The following is a 27199-nucleotide window of genomic DNA, read 5'->3' as shown; positions in this document are numbered from 1 at the left end:
TATGGAGGCAGCCCTGAATGAGTTTCAGGTAGTGTCCTTTGTGCCTAACTTTGTTGTATTGCTTTCTCTTCCTGGTAAGACAAATGGACCACATATAGGACAACAAACTGTGAGTGGTGAAATCATTAGTTCATGTGCGGCAGTCCTCCTGAGATCCAACAGGAACGAGAAAGTCATACTCACATGCCTTCAGATAGGCCACACTCACTTAACTACAGAAATTTGTTATGTGGTCACCTGGCACCTGTTTGTAAACAATGCAGTTTATCATTTACTGTCCTACCAACCTTACTGGAATTCTCATGTTGTGACAACATCTTATATTTTATCTTCATAGCATTCTTCAACTGCATAGAGGCTGCCAGATCTACGTAACCGGCAGAATCTTATGCATTCATGGCCATCCTTAGAACTAATTTTATTTGTAGTCACTGTAGTACCTCAATAATGGGATCATATACAGTGTGACTGCTGTCCAATTTTATTAAACCTTACCAAAATTCACATTTTTTCGATTAATGTCTTACATTTTATTTATTTTTGAGTCAGTATCTCAGATTACATAGCATCAAATGATTGGATGATCAATGAACTGCGATGGATCTCAAGTAAGCGGCGGTGGTCTAGCGGAAAAACAATTCTGGCATTATTCTAGAGGGACTAACAAAAACCACAACCAATATCAGTGAGAACAGACAGTTCAGTTGAGATTCAAACTGAGCACTTCTCAAATACTAGTCTTAGAGCATTACTATGACACCAACCTAATTTCTGCCAATCCATCTTCTCAGTCTCACCTACAATGAGATAATTCCAGGAGTTTTACTTAACTTCATTCCAGGTTAAGTAGCTCAATGGTTCAATATAAATTCTATTTAGTCACAAATAGGCCATGCCATAGCTCAAGCGGTTAGTCACTGGCTTCCCACAGCGGCAGCCCGGGTTCAATCCCTGGTCTGTTCAAGTGGGATTTGTGGTGGACAAAGTGGCGTTGGGGATGGTTTTCTCCGAGTACTTCGGTTTCCCCTGCCAATCTTCATTCCACCAAATTCTCTATCATCATAATCATCTGGGACAGGCTATAATAGGCCAATCAGTGGCCGTCGTGCCGAGTGGACCCAGTTGGACTCCACCACCCACTAAGCAAATTAAAAAGTTAAAATTAATTAGTCACAAATAACCACTGACCCCAATGTACCTTAAAACACAAACACACACATTCATAAAAGGCTTACAACTGTCAAAACAACAGTCAAACTGCCTCCAAGTACATATATGCAGAGCTCACTACCCTCTGCAGGGAATAGCAAACTTGAAATCTTGGTAAAAAATACAAAGGGAGCTTTCTTCCATTTACAGGATCATCTCAGTTTTTAAGTGGTTATTTTATGTTGGATGAAAATTGGAATTACTCCTACAGCAGAGATATTGGAAAGTTTATAGGAAACATTTCACAGAAGACAGCAACAACTACTGTAAACATGATAAATCAGTGTCTCATCTCCATGAAGTGCATAAGATATATTAGTAAACTCTATCCATAAGAAATTTGTAACTTTAAACATGTTCTGCAACAAAGTCACGAATGACTCTGGTTATACGCAATGTCACCACCAACCCACGGTTGTGAAATAAACAAGTTATATATGTAAGTTTTGAGGTTTTCACGGTGATGACTATGAAGAAAGTCGTCTTCTGGGTTTTGGCGCCACACATTCTTCGTTTTGGCTTGCTTTCTGCATTCACAAGCCATTCACCTGCTCTGAAGATGGAGGCGATACGTTCCTCTGAAACGTCAGCCAAAACCCAGAAGACGACTTTCTTCAAGTTATATATGCCTTAAAACTCTATTAAGAAATCTCTTTGTTCCCCTGCAGTCCACAGAATGTACATTTGAATATGCTTTTAATCTGTCCATTAAGACCGTTCCACATCTTCATTTACATGGCCAACAGACTACCACTTGTGCATAAAATATAGCTACGACTGAGGATGAAAGAAAAGTCCTCCCTGAAATCACTGCAGCTTCTAAAGAAGATGGTCACAAAATAATAAGTAACTCCACTCTGTTATGAGGCCAAAGCCAACTATGTCTGGAAAGAAAAGGAGAAGCAGTAGGGTTTGCAAGTCGTCATTATTATTATGAAGTTGAACTTATGGCTTCAAACAAATGAAATTCGCTGGGGGGGNAATAAAATAATCAAAATTTGAAAGAGAACAGGTGTCTGGACTATTTTTCGAGAAACTCCAAAAGTCCAAACATGTTGTCAACAAGATCTACACCAACTTTGCATATCAGTTAATGAAGAACAAAGGATTTGCACCCTCTGAAAACAAACTTATGCACAAGCACACAATTCAGTGTATAAAAGACAAAGCATGTGTCCACAGAAGTTCTAGTGGAACATCAAAAGAGGATGAATTATATTAGTCATAAATGTCTACAAGCATACTGACGGATCTTTTTCATTTTTAGCTTTTGTTTGCTATAAGGTCATGTGGGATCTGTGGTGGACAAAATGACAATGGGGCATGTTTTCTCTAAGTACTTCAGTTTCCCTTCCGACTGCTACACCCTCACCTTCATCTATCATCCAGGGCTGGTACAATAGGCCAAATAGTGGCCACTGTACCAAGCGGACTCAAAGTCTCATATATCTAAAGAAATTAAAATAAATATATATACAGGATGCATATAAATATATGTTAATGCTCTGTGGTAGATAGATGGGTTCAATCTGATCATATTTTGTTAATACACCCATGTCCAGAAACACTTCCTTTTGACACTATGGGTCACAAAAGTATCTGAGAGGATGTATAACTTTTAGGGGATATTTTACAACACAAAGTTTCTCAAAATTGCGGCTGCCAACTTCACTGCATGTTCTGCTGAACCCTTTGAAAGATTCCCGGCATTTCCCAGATGGTTCCAGCTGCTACTGCAATTCTTGCCACAAGATCATGTTGTGTCTCCACTGGAGTCTCATACACCAGGCTTTGCATGTACCCCCAGAGAAAGAAAAGAAAACTAATGGAGTCAACTCAGGGAAGCGAGGGGACCAGGTTACTGAGCCTTCATGTCCAATCCATCTGTTGCCAAAGGTTTTGTCCAAATGCTCCCAGATGACGTTAGTGCAGTGTACTGGGGTGCATCATGCTGGAACCACATTTCAAGATGGACTTCCAAAGGCACCACTTCCAGCAGCTTGGGTAAGGTCTCTTGTAAAAATGGTAGGTAAATGTCAGCCGTAAGCAGGAGAGATACTATGTAGATCGTACTGAAAGCCATGAGCAACAATTTTTTGTAAAGTAACACGCTTTATTATTGACAAACCAAATACACCACCTCAATCTACAGACCTTTCTTTATTTTTCCACATAATCTCCACTTCATTGTACACATTTCTCCCAGCGTTCTGGGAGTTTGAAAATTCCCCTTCTGTAAAATTCTATTCCAGCCATCTGAAGACACTGACGCACTGCTTTCTGAATTCAGCGTGCTTATGGAAGTGTGTGCATAGGTGCAAGCAGTGTTCGAAGATGGGTGAAACATTTTAAAAATGGGAACACCAGCATCAAAGATGAGCCTCAGAGCAGTCGTCCTCGAACAAGCCTCAACTGAATGCAACAAGGAAAGAGTGGATGAGATCATTCAAGATGACAGGCGTGTGACTGTGGACACAGTAGCCCAAAAACTTCAAATATGGCACAGTGCAGTACAGGAGATGATTGAAAGCTTGGGCTATAGGGAAGTTTGTGCTCGTTGGGTCTCGCACTTATTGACCATAGACCACAAAGATCACATTGGAAGCAATTGCAATAATGGGGTGGGAAGTTCATCCACACCCCTCCTATAGTCCTGATCTGGCACCCTCCGACTACCATCTTTTCGGATTTTGGAAGGATCGGCTGCATGGACAACGTTTTGAGACAAGGGAGACAATTCAGAAAGCAGTGCGTCAGTGTCTTCGGATGGCTGGAACGGAATTTTACAGAAGGGGAATTGTCAAACTCCCAGAACGCTGGGAGAAATGTGTACAAAGAAGTGGCAATTATGTGGAAAAATAAAGAAAGGTCTGTAGACTGAGGTGGTGTATTTGGTTTGTCAATAATAAAGCATGTTACTTTACAAAAAATTGTTGCTCATGCCTTTCAGTACAACCCTCGTAAATAAGGGACGATAAGATGGTCACTGATAATCCCTGCCCACACATTGATGGTGAAGTGGTGTTGGTGGCTTATGATATACTTTGCGTCAGGATTTTCTTGAGCCCATACATGCTGTTTCTCAGGTTGAAAATGCCATCTTTGGTAAAGGTCCTCCTTCACATTTCAGAGGTCCTGGCACATAAACAAAGTGTTTCCAGACATGGGTGTATTAACAAAACATAATCAAATTGAACCCATCTATCCACCACAGAGCCTTGTAACATATTTATTTACACCCTGTATATACAAGGGTTGGAACTTTAATAGTGGCAACTATTTATTTACAACTGATAAAAAATAGATGCATGTTTCAAAGTTTTACTGTCCTTCCATGTAGTCACCAGCATTGTGTACAACCTGTTGCCAGTAATGTGGAAGTCGTAGGATACCTTTAGCAGCGCCTGTTGTGTTGACAGTACGAATGGAGCGGTCTACTGCCTGAAGAATCTCTGGGACAGTTCTGAAGCGAATGACACAAAGTGGTTCCTTCATCTTAGAAATCAAGTCAAAGTCACAAGGGCTTAGTCAGGGGGGTACGGTGGATGGTACAGCGCTTCCCAGTCCCACTGATCGAACAAATCAGCCACAGCTTGCACTGCATGCGGCCGAGCATTGTCCTGCAAAATGATGGGTGGGTTCTGCAGAAAGTGTCGCAGCTTCTTTCCCAAAGCTGGTCGCAGGTTGTGTTCTAAAAATGAACAGTAATACTGCACATTGACGGTCTGCTGTCAGGGAATGGTATGCATTAGGATAACACCATCACAGTTGTACACGAGAATCACCATAACTTTCACATTGCTGGGGTTCTGACGAACCTTTGATTTTCGTGGTGACCCATGATGACGCCATTCGTTCAACTGGCGTTTCATTTGTGGCTTGTACGATTTGGCCCATGTCTCATCCAGCATAATGATACAGCGTAAGAAAGCCTCTCCTTCGCGCTCATAGCGCTCCAAGTGGTTACGAGCCGCGTCGTATCATAGACATTTCTGCATTTCCATCAAATCATGCGGAACCCATTGTGATGCAATTTTTCTCATGCCCAGGTGTTCCTTAAGAATGTGAAGCACAATTGTATGCATTAATCCTGTCTCTAAGGCCAGCTCACGAATCATATGGTGTTGATCACTCTCCAGTAACGCGGAACTACTTCTTCACTGACACTAGGATGGTCTGACTGACGCATGTCTGCCACATTTTGGAGCCCTCGTTGAAGGTTTTTACCCACCTTGCCACTGTTCTGTAAGACAATATAGATTCCCCGCAAGCCTCTTGAAGACCTTGATGACACTGTTGTCCTGTACGGCCTCTGGCACATTCAATCCTTATCCAACTCTGTTGTTCCTGTTTCGAAAACATCGTGACAACACTACATTAGACAGCTAGCTAACACGAGGCTCTATTCTTCTTATCACTGCGCATGCACGTGATGTGGGAAGGGAGAGACCATTTGCTCTGAGGTAAGGCAGGTATGTAACTAACGTGTGGTATAAGCAACATTATTTGGTTCCATTGCATGGCGTCTCTACAGCAGTGTTGCTGCTATTAAAGTTCCAACCTTCGTATATTTGTTTACTATAATTACTGTAATAATATGATTTTATTATTTTCATAATTTTTGAGATAAAAGTTTTGTTTCTTGCTAATATGACCTTTCTACTTTTTTTTTTTTTTGAGAAAATAAAATGTTATTTTATGCCTACATAAGGTTCAATTCTGGTTTTATTTCGGTACTAATTGACAGTAAAAGAAAGTATGATTTCAAAAACAAGTGATTACGGTTTAAAAGCCCACTTCCTCAAATGGTACCTAATGTGAAAGACTAGAAAATGATGTAAAAAACAGCAAATAATCATCTGAAAAGACATAACAGACTTTTAAGATATAAGCCTCCGTAGATTAGGGGTAACGTTCCCACCTCATGACTCAAGGTATGCGGGTTCAAACCCGGCGGCGGTCATGGAATTTTTAAGGTCGGAAAAATTCAGGGAACAAGTCCTCCGGGAGGGACTTTAAGCCGTGTGTCCCGTGTCATAGATTTACGGCACGTAAAAGAACCTCATGTCTCTAGGAGACCTCTGAGCTAAATTAGGCAACAATTTCCCGCCCAAGTAGTTTCCAATGCCTCTGGNAAAAAAAAAAAAAAAAAAAAAATTCTGAGGATATATTTGTCTCATCACCAAAGTGCACAATACAAATATATAACCAATAAGTGAAATTAAAGGTTCTCACAGCAGTGACTGTGAAGTGCTTCTGGAATGTTACACCATGCAGTGTGGTAGAAGTTTACAGACATTTCAGAGGAACATCAGCACACTTCTACCCAACTACATGATGCGACACCCTAGAAGATCATAATATACTCTATACCTAATAAATTGTGTGAATATTGGGCAAAGTTAAAATACAGACAAATGACAGCTGCAAATCAAAAATAGATCACAACCAGAAGCACATTAAATTTGCAAAGGCTTGCTACCATTCACTTCAGAATCTTTCCATCTTCTTTCCCACCTAAAACCTGAAGATAAAAATTTACATAATTTTACTCTGCATTTTATACGGGTACCTTTGTCCCTCAATTTATGGGAAGAAACAAAATGGAGAAGAAAATTAGATAAAACAGTGCTACATAATTTGTACTTTTCACTATCAAGAATAATAAGATGGGTGGAACACATAAGGGAGAATTATAAAGTTCAGCATGAAACCTGAAATGAACAGATCACATGAGAGACCTAGAGGCAAACAGGGTAATTTAAAATGAAGAGTACAGAATTGCAGTGAGAACTTGCAGACTGAATTCAGTTAGATAGGGCAGGGTCTAGAAGTAGACTCCTGTGAACAGGGTGATGAACCTTTAGGTTCCATGAAAGTTGGAAACTTCTTGTTCAGCTGAGCAACCATCAGGTTGAGAAGGAAGGTGCTACGCCATGGAGCTACTTATATGAAATAATGTTAAATGTAATGTCATTCAAATTCTGGTATATCTAATTATGCTAAGACTTGTGAACCTCATAACATAAGCTCAAGTTGTTATATATGACTCTACAGTTGACTAATTTCACAAATCACACAAAATATATCATAAAGCAAACAAAAATGTAGCAGTATGCGAACTAATATTTCGCTTGATTCTCTAGTACCTGATAAGTTATTCTGCATAGATGTGAATGGTTGGAACAATTCCAATGTCATATAATTATTAATCATTTAAAAAAGGGCATCTTCCAATGAAAGCTCTACTTCTTTGTGTGGATAATTACAGCTGAAAAAATGAACAACACACGACACAGCTAAACCACAAAGGCCAAAATTACACACTGGATACAGGTTGTGAAACCCATGGATGGGACTATGGGGCTTTACTTTCTGTATTCACTGACAAGAAGTAGTAATATAGTAATTTCATGCAGCATCAATATTTGTTACCGCTACTGTAACTACGAGCACCAATCCACTACACAGCCCTACCGTAACCACAACCACCACCAACAACAATGCACAATAAGCCTACAGTTTCAACATGCATTCTTCATTACTTTCAGCACCACAAGAACAGTGATTCAGAAAGAAAAAAATGAAGCAAAAGCAAGTGCTCTCTTCTCCCCTCCAGAGATCTGAAAACTTCTATGCAACAGCAACTCAGAAATACGATCCACGCCTGCAGGGAAGCATTTATCTGAGGGATGATTTTAACAGTGAAAGAATATGACTAAGAAATCCCAAACACCCAGTTGTTACTACATAATTTCGAATATGTCAGTATGATGTGTTTCTTTTCATCTGTGATATTCTGCTAAATAAGGAACCACTGGTGCTAGGCATTGTATGGATATACATCATAAACAAACCTACACATTATACGTGGTGCAATCCAAAAGTTCCCGAAATATATTAATAAAATCTATTGCATCTTACCTAGATCTTATTCTGCACCATCACCTTCAAAGTAGTCCACTTGGGAGCACATACACCGATCCCAGTGTTTCTGCCACTTTTCAGATGCATCCTGGAAGTCTTTCTTTGTTAGAGTGTTTAGTACCGTCTGCGTTTCCGCTTGAATTTCCTCAACTGTATCAAATTTCGCCTCTTCAACTTGATTTTCATCTTGAAGAAGAGAAAGAAGTCGCATGGAGCTAAGTCTGGCGAGTACAGTGGGTGGGGAACAACTGCCATCTTGTTTTTAGCCAAAAATTCCTGCACAATGTAAGCCGTATGCGGTCGTGTGTTGTCAGGGTGGAGTACCCCCAGTCGTTCGTGTGTCACTTCTCTGGATGTTTTCTCCTCATGTCCTCTCTCAAACGCTTTACAACATCGCGATAGAATTCTTTATTGACTATCTGACCAGGAGGGACGAACTCCTTATGAACAATCCCGTCAATATAAAAAAAAAAGATCAACATGGACTTAATGTTGCTCTTGACTTGTCGAGCTTTTTTTGGCGGAGGTGAAGAAGGGCTCTTCCATTGTGACGATTGCTGCTTGCTTTCAGGGTCACAGCCATAAACCCAACTTTCGTCACCAGTGACAACCTTCGAAAGAAAGTTTGGATCCTCTTGAAGCTGTTGCTGAAGTTCCCTGCAGACTTCCAAGCAATGCTGCTTCTGTTCATTTTGCAGCAGTCGTGGTACAAACTTTGCCGCAATCCTCATGTTCAGTTCCTCCGACAAAATTCGTTGACATGTACCATAACTTAGTCCCAAGGTGTTACAGAGGTCTTGGGTGGTCAGTCTACGATCTTGCAGAATCAGATCCCTAACTTTCGCAACATTTTCTGGTGTTTTGCCCATTGACGGCCGTCCCGAACGATCATCATCATCAGTCAATGTTCGGCCATTTTTATAATGCTTATACCAGTTGTAAGTTTGTGTCTGGCCTAAACTGTTTTCACCAAAAGCTTGCTTCAACATTTGGTGCGTTTCTGCAGTGGTTTTCCCAAGTTTGAAACAAAACTTTATACAGACATGCTGCTCTCTCAGGTCAGCCATCGCAAAACCGCACTCATGGAAACACAACAATGGAAATACGTTCACCAACAATAAACCCAACCACTCAACTTGATGCTGCTTACCACACTGATTCAAGAAGGATGTGTGAGGATACACCTAGCGGTATTTCGATGTACTCATGACCATTCGCGCGCAAAATTCAAATTTCGTAAACTTTTGGATTTCCCCATGTATATTGCAAGTCAACAATCATAACCATGGCAATGTATTAAATTCTGATGTTATATCCATGCAGAATCCATATTTAACAAGTTTCTCACAAAATCAAACAAGATTACATCAGATGGGATAAGACATTCATACAATGGGGAATTTTTACTTTATGAGTTCTGCACAGAAACTCACTAAGTCTAACAACTGATTCAGTACTGATCGCAATTCTGAGATGAAGAGGCAAGCAGATATTGCACTTCAAACTCACTAGCTGTAACTGTAATTTATTCTGTGCCAGCATAGTACCTTCAGCCTTGTTTTCGACAACAGGCTTATGCAATTTTGCTTGAAAAAGAGATTTAGAATCCTTGCTTTATTTCTCATGGTGAAACTCAGGAATCCAAAAATAGTAAATAAGAGAGAACAAAGATGGCTCAAGAAAGTAGAAGTAAGCACCACAAATATATACCCCTAAGCCATTGCATTTAAAATATGCTACGGGTAATTTCAAACACTGAAATGTGAAAATATGGTACCCTTAACCTATGGAAAGGCATCGTAAGGACAGGAAATGAAATACTCTTTCAAATTAAGTGGCAACAGTAATAACATGCATTAAGACAATTAAGGCAAAGTATCTACAAAGAGTAGAAATTCTGATTAATTATAACAGCATTTCTTATATAACATTCCATACAAGAGAACCAGTCAAATCACCACGAACTTATAAAACAAAATCTAACACTCATATGTCCTAATGAAGAAACAGTATTTTAAGCATTTAACTAGTGATTAATGACAAGGAACACAGTAACATAAACAGAATGGCTTTAAAAAATCTACTACATATTTCCTTGTACAGTGGAACCCCCATTTAATGTCCTTCACTTTATGGGTTTCCTTTCTGTAATGTTCAATTTCAATGAATGTAAGCCAATAACACAAGCAGTTAAATTTCCTCCACTTAACATTTCCTCGGATTAGTGTATGTATCCACTGCTCTCCAAAGAAACCTTAAATGGGGGTTTCAGTGCATACTGTTGTTGTTTCCCATACACTTCACACTCTATACAAAAACCACCCTCACAATACATCACACCACCCCTACCCATCACTTTCACAAACTCCTTTCCAGTCATTCTTGTCCACAAACTATGAAATGGTTACTTTTGAACATACTCGTAAGACGCACTAGAAGCCTGAACACATGTACATTTGTGAATGTGCGTGCAGGAAGAGGATGAAAGGAAAAATAGCGAGAACACTGTCACCGATTTTGTTGCAAAACAGAAAAACAAACCACCTCTCCATCACTAAGCTCCATTTTCTTTCTTTTCCCCATAATCAATCAATCACTCACCACTAAGGTCCATAAATGTAAACCCAAAAAAATTCCTCCCATGTGTTAACGGGATACTCCCATACATAGGGGTGTCTCGGGTTTCAATCAGACTACTACCTCCATCCAGCTGCTGCCTCCTGCCATGGTGCTTTTTGTTCTCCACTTGCTTATCATCATCACCTGAATAGACCAGGAAATTTGCAAGGGTCAGATTACTGAGGGATGGTGATCAAATTAATATGATACAACTGTATTAGTGGAAGAAAAAAAGACAAAAAAAGGGAAGGCATTTCACACTGTAATGCAAGCAGATGATTATATATGCTTCTTTCAACTACGGAGACAATCTGTGTTAAGTGCAGCTGGTGAAAACCGAAATTCCCTGTTATGAAAAATCACAACTACAGGTCAGAGAAAAAAACGCACCAAATTTAAACTTATAATCTCATCTCTTATAGGTGACACAACAATATATTATAGTTAGTTTTCAACTCTTCCTGTCAGAACAGACATGTTCCATTCAGTCTGGAAGTTTCCTTATTCCCGTTACAAAAGTGTGTTTTAAGTCACACCTTAGGAGGGTTAAAACTCAAGGCTTCTCTGCTTGAAATTACTTGTAACATTATTTTCTGTTACTGAAGTCTTGCACTTATTCGGCAGCGATGAAAATTTGTGGCTCTTTCCTAACCGGAGAATTTGTGTCCTGTGAAGAAAAGGTATTGTGATGTTCCCTTGCAAGTTGTATTACAATTAACAAACCAGTTCTTCCTTCTGGAATGACACACATTTAAACAACTTGTCCTTCCTCTAACAAACCCTTGCCAATTTCGCTAATCTGTGTGCCACATTATGGTTTTACAACCATTAACATAAAACTTTCAGTTTGATTACAGTTCTAACAATAATATTCTTCTGTTAACCTTCATAAGCTCATACATAAGCACAAATGTAACACAACTGGCAATAAGCATTGCCCATTCTTCATATGGATTGCTCACTAGTTCACAACTGTTCTTCAATCACAGCATACAAATACTGAACACTGCAGTATCCAATTTCCTCAACATAACGCAACATTTCATTAATATCAGCCGATTTCACTGTCTCCACCAATAAACTTCACTAACAATGCATTATTTCACCAAACCAGACACATGATCAGTGACACGCTACACTACGATAAACTATATCATGAAAATAAAAGAGCACCTGCTTCATCGAAACGTTATAACAGAGACGACAACCCTTCCATGTTACAACTCTAAAGTCAACTGTGAAAACTTTCTTACAAAAAAGCCAAGATCAAATATATATTGCATATGTATGTTAATGCTGTTTCCACAGTTTCTGAGGTTATGTCAGCTAATTACTAAATCTGGTTGTAATGAAGTTTAAATGAATCTCTTGCATGTACACTGACAAAATATTTGAGAAAGGAAATTGAAATCTTCAAAATAGTAAAACACAGTGGTACACAGATTTCTCCATTATTCCCTCATTTCTGAATTCAAGCAGTCACAGGACAGTACCCAATCAATGTCACACAAAGACAAAGGACTGACACCCACTAACTCAAATATCTAAGCAGAGAGAAATAAACGATATTTACAACCTGACACTTCCAAGAGTGTACAGAAGCAAAGCAGCAGCTTACATTACAATGTGACCTTGCTCTGGGGAGGGGCGAAGTAGGAACATAATGAGACAACAAAATCAAAAGATGGATGGTGGCCTCCGCTGTCAGCTGAACCAGTGCTTCTGTGACAACACACCTGTGCCAAGCGAAGTTGCTATCCACCTGGTAGGAGGTATTGACAGAACGCTCACATGTTGCATGGGGTACATGCTGTGCAGCATGCTGCCTGCTGCTGCCGCACTCTTGATTGCCTCTGCTCCACTGTAGCTACCAGGGTGCTGCTTCATGAGAACATCACTCCCTGCACAATTGCATAGGTAGCATAAATGCTTTTTCCCCCCCCCAAAGGGTGAAAGTTGTGTTAACTCGCTTTGAAATATAAAGTTCCCAAACGTAGTTCAAAATACTATGCTCACAATACACTCGTATTCCAAACCACTGCACCACACTAACCAGTTAGACACACGAATAATTTTGAACTGAATACATCAGGTTTTCATTTGATGATATTGCTCATCAACAAAAAATCATCAAATTATGAAACCATATAAGATATTCATATTCCACGCCTTTATCTGTGCATTATTGCAGGAAAAGAAGCTGCATGTCAACAGCTATACTATTCACCTGAAAGCAAAGGCACCCCTCCAATTCTGATGAAGAAACCCCTATAACATGGATGTGCCCTACTGAAACATATCAGTAGACACTTCCACAACTGCAAGTGTTCGAAAAAATTTTATACAAATATCTGAATATTCTAAATAAAATACACAACAATAACTTTGTATATCAATGGAAGTGGTTAATCAGCTTCTTAGTGATCAAAATTTAAAAGTGAACTGAATCTTACCTGAGAAAAGGAGCATAACAACTATTGATATCACTTCACTGATATTTAACAGACATATTTACTTTCATTTAAAGACATAATGCACAAAAATACAGTAACTGGACTTCACTCACAAACTCTTTTAAAATTCAGTTTGATCATACTAAGAACCACTTCCTAAAATTCACATTCAAAACTGTGTAGGAATAACAGAATATTGGAAAAGAATTAGAAAAATGGGTCACTTCAGTGGTTAGTACCTGTAGTGTGTTACTGGAAGCACACATTAAACCTCTCTACTCCAATGCTGGGGTGAAAGTGACACCACATTTCAACCTACCAAGTCAAATATCAACACACCATTTCACAGAGGTACTTGCTTCATGTCAACTCCTGCCATCTGCTGGATGTCATACAAAATTCATGGACTTTGTTCATGAGCAACTAACATTCTTCAATGGAAATCTTCATAATCCATGGAACATGGAGGGAGGGGGGGGGTGATGTTTGCAACATTAATTTGGACTAATTGCAAGAGCATTGTTAAGGTTAACTGAGAATTTTTCAAATATTTTAGACACTTTTTTTAAAGGCCATGCCATAGTTCACACAGATGCCAGCTTCTTGCTGCAGGAGCCAAGGTACAAGCCCACAGTAGTAAATGCAGGATTTATGGACAAAGTGGGACTGGGGCTCCTCTGCCAGTTATCATTAACATCAATGCTCCATACTCATCAGTGGCTGGTGTAGCAGGCCACTCTGAGGCAACAGCACCAAGGGTCTCAATCTCACACCGCTTCTACAACTCGCATTATTCATTTTATTTGCATGGCAATCCATAATGCTGCTGACATCACATAATTACATGTGTACGGTTTGTTTCCTACAGAAATGTTTCTTGCAAACAAATTATTTTATTCCTGCAAACCTGACATATTTCTATGGAACACTGGGATTTTGCAGACTGAAATTGGTAAAGTCAGTCTTGTAAATTATAGCACAAGTGTCTCACAGCATTTGCATTTTTAAGCACCATGGAGTAGACTTTAAATATCACAAGATAGAAGTATAAAATGCACTTTAATATCTCTTCCTCCTTAAGTACAGAGACCCACACAGTCTATTATGAAATAAGAACAAGAGATTTAAAAAAATACATAAAAAATTAAAATGTCTTGAGAGCATTTACCCAGTTACATCTAAATGGAAATGGTAAATCAGTGTGGGCAAAATGGAACATTAGGACTGCAGTGAAAAAAGTAAGGAGGGCATGAAGATAGACAAAAGTGTATTTCAATTGCAACTCCCACATTATTTACAGTCAGATATTAATTATTCAATTCACTGCAAACTTAATAGTTGCATTGTCCTATAAGCATATGTTTTGACATGTTTCAGTACATGTCAAGGAAGCAATGAGGTTTCAGTTTAAAGCAAAGATGCTGAACATAGAACATATAAATGATAAGAATTATGACTAATTTATGAATGACAGAACTGAGACACAGATTACAAAATGGGAGAGAGGGACCTTATAAAGGGTCAAAGTTAACAAAAGAAAAATCTTGACATCAATACATGAAATAAAGATTATTCAGCTTATATGAGCTTATGCCTAAGAAGTGAAATTTTAATTACAACTTGGAATTTATCGGATGATGCTACAACAAGCAAGATATTACACAGTTTCGGCACCATTAAAGGTTTCTGAAAGTAAGACAAGAATAATACAATCGCTGACAATTCCCAGAGCCATCGCTCTACAGGACACACATGTATTATCTCCTATATATGCTCACTGAAGAGGATGAAAATGCATTGAGCATGAACTCTGTTCTGAAAGAATTAACCTTTTAACTGTTACAGCCGCAATTCTCTTTGAGGACTTTATACATACAAGATTTGACAATAAAGTTCATGAACTCGCCACTGTGTCCTTCCCATGGCAGCAGTCGACAGAAACCTCAGTATGGTTTGATGATGTTGGCATATCAGCATTTCACAGCTGTGTTGTTGACCTATGGCTGTCTCTTTCTAACTGGTGTCTATTATTGTCTGAGTGTGTTGTTGCAACAATGTCAAAGCCTGCATTACAGCAACAAATGAACACATTTCTTGTTAAACTTGGCAAGAGTGGAAGCGAAATCAGAGGGATGGCAGTGCAAGTTTACAGGGATAATACTATGCAGCAAACAACAAGTTTACAAGCGGGTGACACATTTCTCCAAGGGAAGAGAAAGTGTCACTGACGGAGAGATCAGGACGGCCAGCAATGAGCAGAACTAAAGAAAATATTGCAAAAAGTTCATCAAATTATGCGTGAAAATCATCGGCTGACAGTCAGGAGCATAGCAGATCAAGTAAACATCGACAGAGAGACAGTTAGGAAAATCTTAACTGAAGATCTTGACACAAGGAAGGTGTGTGCAAAAATGGTCCAAAAGGAGCTCACCAAAGAACAAAAGCAGAGCTGAAATTTGCCAAGACCTTTTGCAGAGGCAAAATGACATTTCTGGCCATGTCATCACAGGCAATGAAACATGGGTATACCAATACAACACTGAAACAAAGCAGCAAAGGGCACAATGGAAGACTACCAATTCTCCATGACCAAAAAGATCCCTCAGTCCAAATCTAGAATCAAAACAATGTTACTAACTTTTTTTTTATATTAGAGGGATTGTTCATTATGAGTTTGTACGAACTGGACAAACAGTCAACCAACTGTACTAACTGGAAGTACTGAAAAGGCAGCATGAACAAGTTAGAAGGAAACAACCCAAACTTTCTGCCAGCAACTCATGGATCTTGCATCACAACAATGCACCTGCTCACACGGCACTGTCTGTGAGGGAGAATTTAGCTAGTAAACAAATAACTGTGCTGAAACACCCTCCCTATTCACTGGATCTAGCCCCCAATGACTTTTTTCTCTTCATGAAGATAAAGGAAATATTGAAAGGAAGGCATTTTAATAACACTGATGACATCAGGAGTAATATGATGGTAGCTCTGAAGGCTATTCCACAAAACCAGTTAAAAAATTGTTTTGAAGGGCAGACTAGACACCAGCAATGGTGCATAGCTTCCAAAGGGAAGTACTTTCAAGGAGGATACAGTGATATACAGCAATGAGGTACGTAACACTTTTACCGCAATGAGTTTGCAAACTTTAATGCCACACTTCAGCAAATGATTATTTCTTCTCTGATGTACTCCACAAATGTAGATAAGAGTGCACCTCTTTTTTATGGCATGATTCTCTAAATCACACTTAGTATCCTATAACATGTACTATTTTTGGTACTAATCAAAATAACTATTTGGTACAATGTTATGCCACTGTAAGCCAGACAAACCTCATCATTTTGCAATTCCCTACAAATAGTAATAAGAGCATAGCATGTGACATAAAACACAGACATAGGGTATTAATCTGGGGGGAGTAGATTAGTAATACCCTGTGCAATGTGGTATCTGAAATCTGAAAATAGCTTCCAATAACATCTGTATTTGCAATAATGAATACTGAGGCCAAAGAGGCATGCAAAACTGTGACCAGCACTTGGAAAATACATGTGATCCAAACCTGCGTACACCTCTGCAATCCTATAAGACAGAAGGAAGCTATTTTTAAATACGAAGGAGATATCAACTATACGAATATGATAGCAGGCAGTGTTAATTTAGAATTTTTAGTAGAAATTATGTCACCTAATCAAATTCCAAAGAAAAGTAAACTACTGATGTCTATTCGTTCAAAAGGCAATCTTTAATTATATATAACATCTCTGNGGGGGGGGGGGAGAGAAAGAAACCCAGCATACATTCAACAGGTTGACAAGGATTAGCATCCGATTATCCCTTTCTGCTTATGCAGGACCACATAACAATTTCAAGCTCTGTAAGAATTCAATTAAGGATGAACCTGTGCAAGGAACAAACACTGCCCACAGGTAAAATTAATGAGCTCTTTCAAACATAAACTTTACACAGAATCAAGAACTTTGATCAATTTTTATACAAACACATTACACAAGAAAAAATAATGAATTTCCAGAGCATGATGCCAGAGCCCTTTGGACAAACAGAACTTTGTCGGTTACAAATTATTTCACAATATTTTCTATGGGATTCAAATATACAGATGACCTACACTGGTCAAGGAATACTGCAAGTATCTGCAATGGCTACTTTTAATATGCAAGGAAATATCAAGAATGCAATGATATGAAAAATAGTGCATTTTGTTGAAATTAATTTCAGTTACATTTTAAAATGTTTCTCCACTGCTAAGGCAGCAGCAAGAATGCAATATTAAAAATAATACATGATCTAACAGCATATATAAAAATTTAATTCCTGTGGCTATCAGAAAAAATTAGTACAATTTACTACTAAATCTTACCTATATTCCTGGCATACAGTAGCATGTTAACAGTCTATCAAACAGGATACCATACTCTATGTCCAGTGTACATTCAATGACTGCAGGCACATAACGTAGCAACATATTCTCACTTAAAATCTATAGGTTTGTGAAAATGGTATATTAATACAATTACTGTGTTTCTGCACATTATCCATCGTCCTGCTTTTATTTAAAACACGCAACATTTTGGAGACTGGATTCTGTCTCAATCTTTAGGTGGAACATACTGAGTAACACAATAACTGCATATCTCACTTATTTCAGTCATGTAATGCACTGCTCATGTAATCAAGTCTTGGAGTACACGGGACCATGCACACACATGGTGCATTACAATCCAACAACTTCTCTTACAACAGCCTACTTTGTTGAGAATGATTGATGAGGTGTTCACTTTGGATTTTCAGCAGTGTTCTCCTTTAATTCATATCTGTTCTTGAGAAGCGGGATACAAACTGGCGTTCGGGGGAATCCTGTACACTTACACTGATACAAGGTACATAGGTATATGAAAATTTGTTGTGTAACTACCAGATCACAAATGGAGGTCCAATCTGAGCCACATTATCATGATTTATTCATAGCCAATGGGGAGTAGTACTAGGGTGGGACGTAAATTGCAACATATTAGCCCACCAAGTCAATTCCATACTAAATGAGAATCAAGATAATACACGTATGGTTGATCTCTGAAAGTCAGCATTTCAGACTACATAATATAAATAAAAAAACAAATATAAATTATCTTCTAACTAAATGTTTCCTACAGACTGCACTCTACATAAAGTAAACAAAATATAATAAAGTACATAAAATACAAAAATACACCACCACCATAACCAACAGCCCCAATACTACATAAAAAACTACAAATTATCAATTGGATTACAAACTACATTGAAACCCATTAAAACAGAACTCCCAAGCATGCAACATAATTTTAATGTATGAAATGCCATTTAAAAGAGTCAAGAATCAGAAGTAGAACTGAATATTTACCAGTATGCTTAATTCTTAACATGTTTTTACATAACCTCGTACATAATCTGTGAAGAGGATGGTGAAAAGTCAATATACCAGATACACACTTTCCCATTTTATGAAAGATTTTTGTTCACCACCAGCTCCCTTCATTGACCTAAAATTAATTGTTTTGAAATTAATTCAACAGGACAGCTGTGTGACCAGGACTCCCAATAGGGGCAGAGATCTTTCTGTTCGCCACTATGACCAGACTGGCTTTGGGGCCCATGCCTATCTAATTGGTACAGCAGCTGGAGAATGAAGATGACCACTCACCTGAATTTAGTGTTAAGGTTAAGAATGCATGGAGCCATACCTCCACTTCCCATACATATTCATGCCGTTGTGCTTACTTGACAGGGACACCTTTAACTTATTTAACAAGAACAAAATTTTTCTCTGTATACACTTGCAATATGGCACAACCAAAACTCGGAGACATCAAATTTTCTTCTCTAACTTTTCATAGTATGTAACCTCAACTGCAACTTCTCACAGCAACACGGAAAACCGTTGATAAACAGTACACAAACATCTGCAGTTCAGAAACACCAGCTATTACCTGGAATTCTTCTGACAACTGAAAGTTCTAACATGAAGAATTTTTTAAAGCTGCTGTTTCTTTGAAGTCCCACACAGGAAATATAACTTTCATATTAGATAGCATATGTGACTTGCAAATATTATTTACCTCCATCTCAATAAACATGTCTACTCAAGAATGGAGGAGCTATACCTCCACTCCTACATGTTGTCATGGCTCAGTGCTTAATTAAGCACAGGGACTTTACCTCGTCTTACCTTACAAATGACCACTTGGGCAGTGGGTATCGCTGATCGGTTCGATCCAAATTAGTTCTTTTGCTGACTTTCATTACCACTGGGCTTCCATATATGTAGGTAAGTCAATAAGTAAGTTACAAATGGATACAGAACTTAAACAAATAAGAGTACTGATTTGAATAATGCTTTTATTTCTCAACATAATCTCCCTGTACATTGAGGCACTTGTCCCATCGTTTAACAAGCCCCTGAAAACCAGCAGCATAAAATTCTTTGGGCTGCTGTTGGAACCAGGTGGTGACTTCCCTTTCTACAGCTTCGTTGCCGGGAAAATGTTCAGCCAAAAGATGGTTAAGAGGGCCGAACAAATGGAAGTCACTTGGAGCATGGTCGGGGCTATACAGAGGATGCTCGAGGACTTCTCACTTTAAATTTCGCAGCGTCTCATTGTTCTTGTTGGCAGTATGAGGACAGGCATTGTCATGCAAGAGCAACACACCTTTGGTGAGGAGTCGTGGTCGCTTCCGTTGAATGGCCTTACAAAGTTTCCTGAGAATCTTACAGTAGGAGACAGCATTTGTTCGGCCCTCTTAAACATCTTTCAGCTGAACATTTTCCCGACAATCAAGCTGTAGAAACGGATGTCACTGCCTGGTTCCGACAGCAGCCCAAATAATTTTATGCAGCTGGTCTTCAGGGGCTTGTGAAACAATGGGACAAGTGCCTCAATGTACAGGAAGATTATGTTGAGAAATAAAAGCATCTTTCAAACCAGTACTCTTATTTAAGTTCTATACCCATTTGTAACTTACTTATTGACTTACCCTCGTAATAGCATCTAAATGACATTACTTAATTTCCAATGAGCAGTCCTCCTTGAGCAGTTAACAGGCCAGATTGTCATGTTACTACTGCAATCACAGATCTGCTACACACCCTACACTGGGCCAGACTGATGCAGTCCAAACCTTATTTCTTAAAACCCATTTCAATATTATCATCTCATCTTTACCTCTGACTCACAAGTGGTCTCTTGCCCTCAGATTTCTGACAATTTTCTATAGATTTCTCACCGCTTCCTTACGTGCCACATATATCACCCATTTATTCATCCTTGTTATGACCATCTTTTATTAGGTAAAGAGAATAAATAAGGGCGCTCCACAGCGTGAATTTTTAACAGTCTACAGTTAAACAGTCTCTCTAAGACTTTCCTCAGAATCCTCTTCTCAAACACTTTCAATATGTTCTCCCCCAGCACGAAAGGTAGTTTTACACCCATATAAAACAGGTAAAACTACATTTATGCAGTATATTTCAGTCATTAGGGTCTTACACAGGAGGCTGGAAGACAGATTCCAAACTGAATGGTAGCAATCTGAGTTAAATCTACTGTTTACTTATTCATGGATTAATTCTGATGTTACATTATTATTATAAGAACCATCATTCATTAATTTACAGATATAAATTAGCCCTTACTATGTGTGTCATACCTGTATTTTAACCTGTTGACTGCCAAGGCCTGAAACATAACTACTTTCTAATAAAGCCAAGGCTTGTGGTAGTTAAGCACATCTGCACAGAAAAACCTAAAATACTTTCATCAAATGATCTTTAAACAGTAAAGGGAATATATCATATGAAAGATCATTCTCTCCTCTAAGTAATCGTACGTCACATTTGTTGCCAACTATCGAGAGGAATGGTCAACTACCTGATTAACAATAAGCTGATCTCTTCAGCTGTGACAAGAACTCCAAGCTGAACGGGCTCGTCTGTGGTGTGCGGAGAGTTAAGATTACACACACTTCATGACCAACATATACATTCTTAAGTAATATGGCCCCTAAAATGAATAAGATAGTACTCATACAATAGAAGTGCTTTACACTGAGTTTAATCAATGTTAACAGGGGCAAAAGACGTACATTAATGCTCCTCAACATTAACCATCAGAAATCAAAACATCTTGAAAAAAATTCAGTGTAAATGTACCATAACAAATTTACTCAAAACTGATCAAGCAGTCTGGTTGATTTTGGGAAGTGGCAGTTTTCCACAGAAAAAAAATCTGAAAAATTCCCCTTTTAATTAATGTAAAGTGCCTGGCTTGTTCACAAAGTTGTTAACTACCAGAACAGATGCAATTTTAAGTGCTGATACAGCAGTTTCAGTGTGGTGTCAATTAAGAGTATAGACGGCTGAATACCATTCACATGGAGAAAAGATATAGACATGACTTGATGTAGTAAATTATATTCTTTGTCTATTCTGGTGACAAAACATCTTCCAACCAAGATAAGATAAAATTCAGCCTACTCACAAGGAGGTCTCAAGTTGTATTACATAACATACAGCTCTACTGTTACCTTGAAGCAATATCAGGTCTGGAAACAAAATTCACTCAACAGAGAGACAACAACAATATGAAACGTGTGCCTACATAATGATTATGCCACAGTGAACTGATGAATAATGTCCCAAAAGGTCACTTATTTCATATACCACAACCCCCCCCCCAAAAAAAGAAGCTTTTTAACTTAAAAAATTCACATAATTTCATGCATCACGTACTGACAAAGTTAAGTTATTTAGTGGCACTATATCAATGACAGAGGTCATGGGTATCAAATGGTATGATCATGACACTTTAGACACAAGACAATCATGAACAAACCTGATCAGAAAATGGTCCTGTCAGTTATTCTTAATGGGTACCTCAAGTCATACATGGTCCTACACCTGATCAGTCTTGCCATGTACTGCAATTAATATTTTAACTTCCCTTTAATGTGTGTCCTGCCAATTACCAGATCACAGATTCCACATTAAGGCCTGAACTAACATGATGGACAACACCTCAGATATGAACATGTAATTCGCTCAGTGGGGGGTGGAGTCCAACTGGGTCCAATCGGCACAGAGGCGACTGATTGGCCTATTGTAGCCTGCCCTGAGTGATTATGATGGAGAATTTGGTGGAATGAAGATTGGAAGGAGAAACCAAAGTACTCTGCGAAAACCCACCCCAGCGCCACTTTGTCCACCACAAATTCCACTTGACCAGACCCGGGATCAAACCCGGGCCACCATGGTGGGAAGCCAGCGACTAACCGCCTGCACTAAGGCGTGGCCCTTATGAACATGTAACACTGATGTAATAACATAAGCAGGTGAAAACTGGCACACTTGAGGAAAAGGAGCCCCATTTCTACTTTGTACACTACAAAAATCAGCATCTTGAAAAAAAAAATAAACCCAGGCTCATGCAGTGAAGCTATGGCAAGACGAGTTAAAAAATAGAAGACCAAAGTTATTTTACAGAACAATGATATTTCCTGTAACTTTAGATCTATAAGTGAAATCAGATACCACAACTTTAAAATCAATTCATCTTCCAGCTCTTGCTCTTACAATTAACAAAAGTGAAATGAGTCAAGATATGAAAAGTTGAAATATAAAGACAAATTTTAGTATCTTTTTAAATTTTTATAACATTATGCAGGACATAATTACTATATTCTTTCCTCCTAATTTTATACCTTCTGGTTACTGAAGATCCTAACACCTTTGAATAAATTATTTTTGGTTGTGTTATACAAAATAATTACTTTTATTGCAACTGTCTCTTCCCCTAAAGCATATGTAAATATAACAACATGTACATTTACTGAGGCATGTACGAGTATGTATATATCGCAGGGAGGTTCGAGACAATACAAACTTTCCTTTTACAGCAATGCTTGAGAATATTGGCTGTAAATAAACCAGGGAGCAAAACGTCCATACTTAATGAAATACCCTTGTCAAAAAAGCTAGAATTCAATTAGGATGTGTGTGTGTGTGTGTAACACGCGCACATATGAAGGGGAAGAGGAATAAGACAGAAAACACGACTGGACAAAAGTATAGCATATAAAGTAATAAGTACTTAATTTCCTTTTATTTTGTTACAAATTAAACAGTATCAAACAGTGACTTCAGAAAAACAGCATTAAGAAATACATTATTCTCACAATACACCTGGAGGTACGTACTTTATACCTCCATTTGAATATACTGTAGCAAGTAGAGCCATCGTTATGCAATGACTGTGCGATGGGTGGATATACAAGGGCCTTTTTGGGCCAACAGCTTGGTAAACATGTTCCAGCAGAAACGAATCCAGAAACAACAACAGAAGAGCTGTATTTTCTGTGTGGTCCATGCCAAGATGTCATAAGCAAGGGACAAGGTCAGAATCAGTTCTGTATGCAAATCTGTGAAGAAAGGACTTGAGCCCGGAGGCAGAAGAATAGCCACTGTTGGAGGTGTTCCCAGGAAATGTCTAGTAACAGTCCGAGAAAAGCACAATAGATCACTGTAGGTCGTGGTGCAAGGGCCAAGAAGATCCACCCCTTATACATTCATTCATTCAACAGTCCGAGAACACTAGACTGTGTGTTCTAATGTACTGTAAAGTGTGAAAATAGCAATAGCGCTACAGTCATTTTTTGTTACGACCTGTAAGTGGTCAATAAACCTATTCCCCAATCCAAACCTTGTCTATAGTCACACATACTACATGAGACTGGACAGACTGATCAATTGGATTCAACTGTTTACTTAAGTTGACAGTTGTACTGTCAGCATACAAAAATGGAACAAACGACGAACAGAAGAAGGAACACCTACAGGCTAAGTTAGCTGCCAGGCAGGAAAAGGTGGTCTCTCACCCAGAAAAGATCAATGCCAGCCAAAATGTTTGCATGGCTAGCAGAAATGAGGGCATGGTGAAGAGAGAAGATGGCCTGCCAAGAAGTGACTGAGGCCTGTCTGGAGAGTAGCGAGCCAACCTCATTGGAGGTACAGTCCATAGCGGGACATGAGAAAGTCCCTAAGGAAGCCACAGTGGAAACTTCTGGAGCACTGAAGCAGCAGCCTGGGGGCCAGCATCTAGCCATAAGGAAGTTTGAGAACAGGCTACTCAGGAGAACATTTGGACCAAAGAGAGATGAAGTGACAGGACGTTGAAAATAACTGTGTAATGACGAGCTTTGTAATGTTTACTCTTTGCTGAGTATAGTTAGAAGAATTAGGTCTAGGAGGATAGGATGGGCAGGGCATGTAGCAGGAATGAGGAGAAGAGGAATGCATGTAGGATATTGGTGGGAAAGACTGGAGGAGACAACTGGGCAAACCAAGACATAGGTGGATGGACAATATTAAAATGGATCTTATAGAAACTGGATGGGGTGGTATGAACTGGATCGATCTGGCTCAGGATAGAGACAAGTTTAGGGCTCTTGTGAACATGGTAATGAACCTTCGGGATCCGTAAAATGCTGGGAGGTTCTAAAGTAGCTGCACAATCGGTGGCTTCTCAAGAAGGGCTCAGCTCCATGAAATTAGTTTGTTATGATTATAAAGACTCGCAACACTGATTTCACCATATCTATGAACCGGATTTGTAAGCAAGCTCCACCTAAAGAAACTACACTTTCCTTTTGCACCTAACTGACATTTTCTGAAGTAACTGTATCTGAACTGTCAAACAGTCAAAACTCTATAAACAGACTTTAATTTGTTCTTTTGTTTCTCTTCATCTGAAACACATTCTTCTTAATAACGGCCAACAAAATCTGGTCAGGATTCCTTTCACTGCAAACACCTTTTCTTCCTGACAATGGCAAATTCTTCTCAGGACATACTTTTCACACTTACCAACATGGACTCGGTTTTTCCTCATCTTCTGTTGGGAGTGGAATACACTCCATGACAGTTTTCAAAATTCATTTGCATTACCAACACATCTCAGCAATGTGCTGGCGAGGAGAACAACCCACTTTCCTGTTAATGACTCGCCTTACATAAACTTCAATACATTTACCACTACTTCACTTTTTCATGATTACCTTTTTAAATTTAGAAGACATTTAAAAATACACTTACCACAGAACTGCATCATTTCACATGGAATCACTATCTGGCACTATTTACACTCGGTCCCTTTACTCATGACTTTAGGAACATAATAGTACCATCCATTTAGTTAGGAATTTCAATTACACTGAATTCTTTGTCTATAACGTACAAAACTTATACAAAAAAAGTTAATAGTTTACTAAAATATAAAGCTGCCAGCACAAAAAGGTAGAGAATAAGAATAAACAGTATACAAAACCTCCAATTAGACAAATGAAACACAATGCTATACTATAAAAATGACTGATGCAGAAGTCTGAAGTAGTTTGCACATAGAGCTGCACATAACACACTATTTCATGTCAGTTACACCAGCTAAACATATGCTGAATTCATTTCAATTTCATATTACTTACTTACTCATGGAACTGAGCCCTTCTTGAGGAGCCACCAATTCTGCAGCTACTCAAGAATTTCCCAGCATTTTATGGGACCCAAAGGTTCATTACCACGTTCACAAGAGCCGTCCACTGGTCCCTACCTTGAGCCAGATCAATCCAATCCATCCCATCTCTCTAAGACCAATTTAATATTGTCCACCCTCCTACATCTTGGTCTTCCCAGTGGTCTCTTTCCTTCTGGCTTTCCCACCAATATCCTATATACATTCGTTGCCCCCATTCGTGCTACTACCCATTACAAATCTCAGCCAACATTTCAGACATATGCTGCTAGTTCCAACCACTAAAAATAATGGGAAAAAGGATACAACAGGTACCTGCACACACATGCACACTTCTCATGCGTGAAACTGAATAAAGAAAAATTATTTCATAGTTCAATTTAGAGTGAAAAATACTATGTACTGGGAGAAATTATACAAATAAATTTCATACAATGGATTCTCAGACTATCACTTTTGTCATTCTTCTCTTTTTAAGTATTAATACCTATACTGCATACGGAAAAATATTTGATTTATGCTTTTGCAATACAATTCAGTCCTACTGAGTAGAACTGTATTATTTTCACACCTCATATATGAAACAGAGCATGAAAGATCTGTGTTTATCCTTTTCATGTGAGAATCTCCAATCCTGACTGAACTGATCAGTCGTTTACACTCGTTTCAAACCACCAGAATATAGTCAGTGAGTTGAACAATATAGCATTAAGTAGCTGAATCTAAGCACCTATGTATGAAAAATTATCAAAATCATGGCTGACACTAACCTTTGGTGGCACCGCTATTCCTGTCCTCACGATTACTGTTACTGGTTGAACCCACAATGCACTTCACAGAGTTGTAGGAAGACGGAAGTTGCAGGGTACTCTGCTCCACACCATTCACTACACCACTACGTTTCTCACACTGCAAGCACACATTTTTTATCAACAAATTACTTAAGATGTTCAGTATTGATCCACATGTGAACTCCAATAAACAATCATCCTACACTAATATCACTTCCACAACAAATGAACTTCCCCTTCGAATGCTTAACTTATAATTGCTATGTGGGACAAAGTCCTCCCACACCTAAGACTTTCTTCTGACTGCTACTGTTTACTCGCCGATCCATCCAGTTTCCTTTCACTGCATGTTGAACAGTTAGTTCACGGACTGATAAATAACTAATAATGTGACAGCAGATGTCAAAAGTTCAATGCTACACACATAGGTGATTAACTGTGAGGTGACCTCAAACAAATAATTACAAATTACGAACTAATTTACTGACTGCCTTGTGGACAGATTTCTATACCACAAATCAAGAAAAATCTTAAATGGGGCTATGATGTATACAAGCAGAAAATGACACTGTTAATTACACATGTTTACTTCATCTAATAAAAATGAATAAGT

The 27199-nt window shown here is 38.7% G+C and overlaps 1 protein-coding gene across 6 annotated transcripts in view; it reads right to left on the bottom strand.

The window, feature by feature from the left end:
* Positions 1 to 27199, bottom strand: part of LOC111869353 (serine-rich adhesin for platelets) — an 82356-nt gene that overhangs the window by 27969 nt on the left and 27188 nt on the right. The window contains exons 4-6 of one of the 6 annotated variants that reach the window (XM_023860811.1): positions 26566 to 26704; positions 12492 to 12656; positions 10738 to 10899 (exon numbers count right to left, since the gene is read on the bottom strand). In XM_023860811.1, coding sequence (XP_023716579.1) covers positions 10738 to 10899; positions 12492 to 12656; positions 26566 to 26704 — 466 coding nt within the window. The remainder of the gene's footprint in view (positions 1 to 10737; positions 10900 to 12491; positions 12657 to 26565; positions 26705 to 27199) is intronic. The other 5 variants (XM_023860812.1, XM_023860814.1, XM_023860815.1 and 2 more) reach the window with 5 other exon arrangements.

This window comes from Cryptotermes secundus, unplaced genomic scaffold, assembly GCF_002891405.2.
Source record: "Cryptotermes secundus unplaced genomic scaffold, Csec_1.0 scaffold584, whole genome shotgun sequence".
Lineage (NCBI taxonomy): Eukaryota > Metazoa > Arthropoda > Insecta > Blattodea > Kalotermitidae > Cryptotermes > Cryptotermes secundus.
The sequence above is the reverse complement of the archived record's forward strand: the minus strand, read 5'-3'. Positions and strand labels throughout refer to the sequence as shown.